This window comes from Otolemur garnettii, unplaced genomic scaffold (genome assembly GCF_000181295.1).
Source record: "Otolemur garnettii isolate 467f Iridium unplaced genomic scaffold, OtoGar3 scaffold00070, whole genome shotgun sequence".
In the NCBI taxonomy this organism is placed as follows: Eukaryota; Metazoa; Chordata; class Mammalia; order Primates; family Galagidae; genus Otolemur; species Otolemur garnettii.
Genome location: NW_003852465.1, coordinates 9,936,135 through 9,942,226, shown reverse-complemented (window position 1 = coordinate 9,942,226; position 6,092 = coordinate 9,936,135). Strand labels below are relative to the sequence as shown.

General features: G+C 50.0%; 1 protein-coding gene across 1 annotated transcript in view; it reads left to right on the top strand.

Annotated features, from left to right (window-relative positions):
* Window positions 1-304: 304 nt before the first annotated feature.
* The window catches only part of FMNL3 (formin like 3), a 72,130-nt gene continuing 66,342 nt past the window's right edge, over window positions 305-6,092 (top strand). Inside the window, exon 1 of the mRNA XM_023515392.1 lies at window positions 305-633. Coding sequence (XP_023371160.1) covers window positions 508-633 — 126 coding nt within the window. The 5' untranslated portion in view covers window positions 305-507. The remainder of the gene's footprint in view (window positions 634-6,092) is intronic.

Genomic DNA, 6,092 nt, shown 5'->3' with positions numbered 1-6,092 from the left:
GGCGAGAGGAGATGTGATTGGCAGGCGTGGTCGTCAATCGAGCGCAGGCGGGGCGGGGCACGCCGCGGGGCGGCCTGTGGGCGGGAGGCGGGACATGCATGAATGGGGCGCGAGGCGCGCGGGCTGGAGTCGGCGCTCGGGAGGGAAGCCGGAGTCCCAGCCGGGAGTGGGTGGGAGGAAGCGAGGTGGGGGGGCGAGAAGGGAAAGGGCGCGGGGAGCGGGGAGGGGCAGCGCCCGGGCTGTGCGCCGACTGCGGCGAGGCGGCTAGTGTGAGCCACAGCTGGCTACCGCCGTTTGTATCGTTTCGGTGCTCCTGTTCGCTGCTCTGCTTCAGCCCTCGCTTCGCTCCTCCGGCGGGACTCCAAGGAATCCCCGGCGCCCCCCACGGGACAGAGGAGTCGGGAGTGGGGAGCCAGCGCTGAGGGAGGAGCCTGGTCAGAGCGGCCGAGCGCAAGGCCCCCGGGAGTGGAAGTAGGGGGCTGAGGCCCCCGAGGGGGCCCCGCCGCGATGGGCAACCTGGAGAGCACCGAGGGGGGCCCGGGAGAGCCTCCCTCTGTCCCGCTGCTGCTGCCGCCCGGCAAGATGCCGATGCCAGAGCCCTGTGAGCTGGAGGAGAGGTTCGCCCTGGTGCTGGTGAGAGTCGAGCCCAACCCTTTACCCCTCTTACCGCCCCCCATGTCCTGACGTCCCGGGTGGGACTTTGTGCTGGGTCCCCGTCCCGCCCACCCTTTTAGTCAGGGCCCGGTCAGATCCTGGCCTCCACTGTCTTACCGGGAACCTCTTGGCCGCTGTTCGGCCGGAACTGCACCGTTACGGTCCTCGGGGCTCCCCAATTGCTGGACGCTTAGGAGGAGGGGTCCCCAACCTGGGACGGCCCTGGGATCCAGACTTCTCCCTCCTCCCCCTTCTGCGGTGCTTTCCTCTCTTCTCCCCACTTCCTCGTCAGTCTCTCAGTCGCTACAATTCTCATTCCTGAACCTCTCGCTGGCGGGGGAATTCAGAAGCTAGGGGCTGGCTCACTCCTCAGCCCAAGTCAGGCTTCCTCGAGCTCTGCGTGGGGAGACGGCCTGTCGTGCCAACATGGAGGCTTCCCAGGGAGTGGGTCCTATTCCCAGCCCAGACCAGATGTCTGGGGGCAGAGAGGGAATGGAGAGGGGGCTGGCAGCTCTTGAAGCGGGTGGAATAAAGAGTTGTGCCATTCTACTTATTTTCAGAACGGCCTGCAGGCATGCTCCTAAATTATAGTGGATTTGCCTAAAAGGCTGAGCATGTGGGTAAGCCTTTTCTCTGGGGTGTTTTTCCAAGTGAAACAGTACACAAACCATACCGCCTTCTCCAACTTTTCAGACAACTTTAAGTCTTAGTGCCTGGTTTGTATTCTTTTGCATGTGCTTCTTTTTAGTTTTTTTCTAAGTTCCATAGTGGTCTGGGTAGATGGGTTTTTAGAGCTGACTTTGGGATTCTCCTTTGGTTTGGGAATTGGACATTGATGTCACTGGCTCTGTGAATAGAGAGGTTCTGACCAGGTATCACTGGGATGGAGCCAGAAAATATGTTGGAGCTGAAAATTCAGAGAAAGACACTATTTGCTCACAAAGGTAAATCTTTGAGAAACTTGGGGAAATAGTTGTCAGTTGTCCAAAGAACTCTCTAAGAGGCAGTAATAATTCTGGCGTTATTGTTAGCATGGCCATCTTTGCCTTTGCCTGTGACCAGGGATAAGTTGTGGACTTAGTAGCCTTATTGGATTTCATCTGCCTTGGAATAGGGAGATTAGATCTCTTGGCAACAGTGGAGCTGTCTAGAGATCCTGGCTTCTGTGATGGTAGAGAGGCTGACATCAGCCTACTGGCACCAGAGTTGGCTCAGAGGGTCCACACGGTGTTCCAAAGGGTAAGCAATGTCGTCGATGACCGTCCTCTGCCTGCCAGCTCTGCTGAGGGCCAAAGGGATCTGGGCCACACATCCTGTGGCCCTCTGCATTTCCCCCAGCTTCCTCAGGGGGATGGGGTGAGTCAGTGATTACTAATGTGCTGTGACCATGTTAGAGGCTGAGGAGGAGAGACTAGGACTTAGTGGCCTTGAGAACAAGAGCTCAACTGTTGGGGAAAAGAGTGGGAGGGAATGTGCACTCTGGTGGGGGTGTGAAAACCCCCAGTAAGCTGGCATGACTTAGCTATGGAAATTGGAGAGAAAGGAATGGTCTGAGGTAGATAGATGGAAGTCTACTTAGTTAGGGGTTGCCAGGTGGTTTATTGTGAGAGCCCAGAACTAGAGTCCATCATGTCCTCATTAGAGCTTGGTTGAACCAGTTTGTTTGGTCAGCAGACTTTTGGCTTAATATTCACAAAACATGTGGAGTATGCTGGTTACTAACTGGAGTACCCAGAGAGCCCAAGTTCAACAGATGACTGGAGCACTCACTTGCAAACTTTCCTTTCTGTATACACTTTTGATTTGTTTCCTTGTGGCTTTTGTTTTGGTCTTGTTTCTGTGTGCTGGAGCTGTTAATGGAATCCAACCCTCCATCAGCAGCTGTGGCACACAGACGCAAGACCAAAACAAAAGCCATGAGGACGGGCCATGAGGGCAGGCCAGGGCTAGTTAGCTGTCTTGGGAGAGGAGGGCTCTCCAGTAATACTTTATAATACTGAGAAATTGTGCTTTCTGGGGGAAGGATTTGAGTTCTTCTCTGGGAGCTCTTAAAAGTTACTTTTTCTGGTGGCGCCTGTGGCTCAAGAAGTAGGGCTCAGGCCCCATATGCTGGAGGTGGCGGGTTCAAACCCAGCCCCAGCCAAAAACTGCAAAAAAAAAAGTTCCTTTTTCTGCTATTCCTGAAAGGTACTTTTTCTATTAAAACTAGCTTTTTATGCCAGGTGTGGTGGCTCATGCCTGTAATCCTAGCACTCTGGGAGGCCGAGGTGGTGGATTACCTGAGCTCACAGGTTTGAGACCAGCCTGAGCCAGAGGGAGACCTCATCTCTAAAAATAGCAGGCGTTGTGGTGGGTGCTTATAAGTCCCAGCTACTTGGGAGGCTGAGGTAAGAGAATCGCTTGAGCCCAAGAGTTTGAGGTTGCTGTGAGTTCTGACGCCACAGTACTCTACCAAGGGCAACAAAGTGAGACTCTGTCTCAATCGATCAGTCAATCAATAAATAAAACTATCCTATAGGAATGGTACTGGCAGTGAGATGTTTGACCCAAGTACAGGCTCAGGTATATTTCCTGAACCATCAAGTGAAGCATAGCATAGTAGAAAAAGCAAAGACTCTGTCTTAGCAAGTTTGTTAACTTCTCTGAACCTAGATTTCCGTAAAATGGAGTTAATAATTTCTATCTTGGTGAGATTGTAGGAATTAGGTGAACTTATGTTCGTAAGGTAATTGGTACCCGGTAGGTACTCAATATATATTAGCTTCTTTTTTGATGATATGAAACAGACCAGCTACTTCTTCCTCACCTTTTTCTCTTTGGCATTGTCAGTTTCATTATAAATGGTTTGGTTTATTAAAAAGATGTTTGAAGAGTTTGTTGAGGTGACATACCAGTGTCCTGGTTAAGCATAAGGACTTCTAAGTCAGAGTCTTCAGTTAGAAAAGTGTTTGACCTGGGCAGCCCCTGAGGCTCAGTGAGTGGGGCACTGGCCCCGGCCAAATTGCAACAAAAAAAATAGCCAGATGTTGTGGTAGGTGCCTGTAGTCGCAGTTATTCAGGAGGCTGAGGCAAAAGAATCACTTAAGCCCTAGAGCTGGAGGTTGCTGTGAGCTGTGACACCACAGCATTCTACCAAGGATAACAAAGTGAGACAGGAAAAAAAAAGGAAAAGGGGCGGCGCCTGTGGCTCAGTGAGTGGGCCGCCGGCCCCCGTATACCAAGGGTGGCGGGTTCAAACCCGCCCCGGCTGAACTGCAACCAAAAAATAGCCAGGCATTGTGGCGGGCGTCTGTTGTCCCAGCTACTCTGGAGGCTAAGGCAAGAGAATTGCTTAAGCCCAGGAGTTGGAGGTTGCTGTGAGCTGTGTGACGCCACAGCACTCTACCGAGGGCAACAAGGTAAGACTGTGTCTCTACAAAAAAAAAAAAAATATGTTTGACCTCAAGCAAGTTACTTAATCTCTTAGAGTCCCAGTTTCTTCATATAAATCCAGATAATAATAGCATGGAACAGCAAAAAGTTTTTGTATGAATTTAGTGAAATTTGAAGTCAAATACTTATTAGAGTCTGGCATCTACTGTATGTTTAGCAAATGGCAGCTTTTAAGTTTCTGCCTTTCAGCAGAGTCAGATCAGAAATCATTTGTATTCCCAAAAGGGTTTTTTTTTTTTTTTTAGACAAAGTCTCACTATGACGCCCTTGGTAGAGTGCTATGGCGTCACAGCTCACAGCAACCTCAAATTCTTGGGCTTAACGATTCTCTTGTCTCAGCTTCCCGAGTAGCTGGGACTATAGGCGTCTGCCACAATGCCTGGCTAGTTGTTTAGTTGGCCTGGGCTGGGTTCGAACCCACCACCCTTGGTGTATGTGGCTGGCGCTGTAACCACTGTGCTATGGGCTCTGAGTTTAAGTTCAGAAATCTGATGAAACCAGTTATCCCATTTGGTATACCCAGTCTCAGGACATGGCAGCTGCTGTCTAATGGAGGGCTTCCTCTGTCCCAATGTAAAACGGAAACCCCCCTGAAGAGTACCTTAACTGGGGAAGTTGTATCAATGTTGAGTCAAGACCACAGGCTCCCAGCTTTCTGGTACAGGTACATAATCTGACCCACCGCCTGCCAGCTGAGATTAGAGAGCTCTAGGTCTTAGGTCTCGAGGTGATTTTGTTCAGGACATTGATCCCAATAGTCCTAACCCAGTCCAGTGCCTTTATCCAGGGCATCCCTACTGGTATGTTGGGATACTGATCCACTTATTCCTTGGGGCAGATAAGGTCCCCAGTTGGTTCCACCTGGCTAAGATCAGCTTTTACCCCATATACTATACAAATAGTGTTATTTTCTAGGTGTGTCCTGGTTTAAAAAAAAGGTTGTAAAGATATCATGTTACCATGCTTTTTGGGATCTTTCCTTACCCTCTTGTCTGAGCAGCAGTTCCTATTCTGTGAAGTATTGATAAGTTTGGAATCGGGGCAATTATTGGTGCTCTTTCTTATTAATACCAGAATTAGAGCCAATCTCTGGTCCAGCAAATCCTGAGTCTGTGTTGCAGGAGCTAGTATTCTGGCCAGGACTGGACATTCCTTTGAGAAAGAAGGCAGAAGGCTATAAGGGCTTTGAAAGGATAGCTCTCTGCCTTTGTGGGTTTGCACCCTGATTTTTTTTTATCTTTATTGACTTATTACAGAGTTGAAACAGAATCTAAAAATTCTGGTGCCAGAAAAAGCCCTGAATATCCCTCAGAAAGAGGCTTTCAGGGTGTCAGGGTAGGGTGTGTGACAGGGGCTTTCCTTACTGCAGCTCCACCTCTCCCATTTCCCTGGTGATAACCGATGACTTGAGGTTTTGCAATGAAGTATAGCATTGATCTGTGACCTAAGCTGGTCTGGGTGCTAGTTACCCAGGCTTTGAGGGGTCTTCTTTGACACAGAAAGGGGCTGGGAAAAACTTGGACTAAATAAATATCAGGTTCCAGATCGCCATGGTGGAAAATTTTTTCCCAGCCTAGGGATTGTGGTGAATTAGTTCAGGTTGGAATAAGACTTTGCAGGGAGGGAAAGGACCATTAACATCAGCTAGTCAGAGGAATCTTCTTGTTCAGATATCCCATAGAAAAGACCCTAGGCCACAGAGAGGAGTCTCATTCCCTTGACCTTTTTTTTTATGAGACAGAGTCTCAAGCTGTTGCCCTGGGTAGAGTACTGTGGCATCACAGCTCACAGCAACCTTAAACTCTTGGACTTAAGCGATTCTCTTGCCTCAGCCTCCTGAGTAGCTGGGACTACAGGCGTCAGCCGCAACACCCAGCTATTTTTTTTGTTGCAGTTGTCATTGTTGTTTAGCAGGCCCGGGCTGGGCTCAAACCTGCCGGCCTCTGTGTATGTGGCCAGCACCCTACCCACTGAGCTATGGGTGCTGCATCCCTTGACCTTTTTTT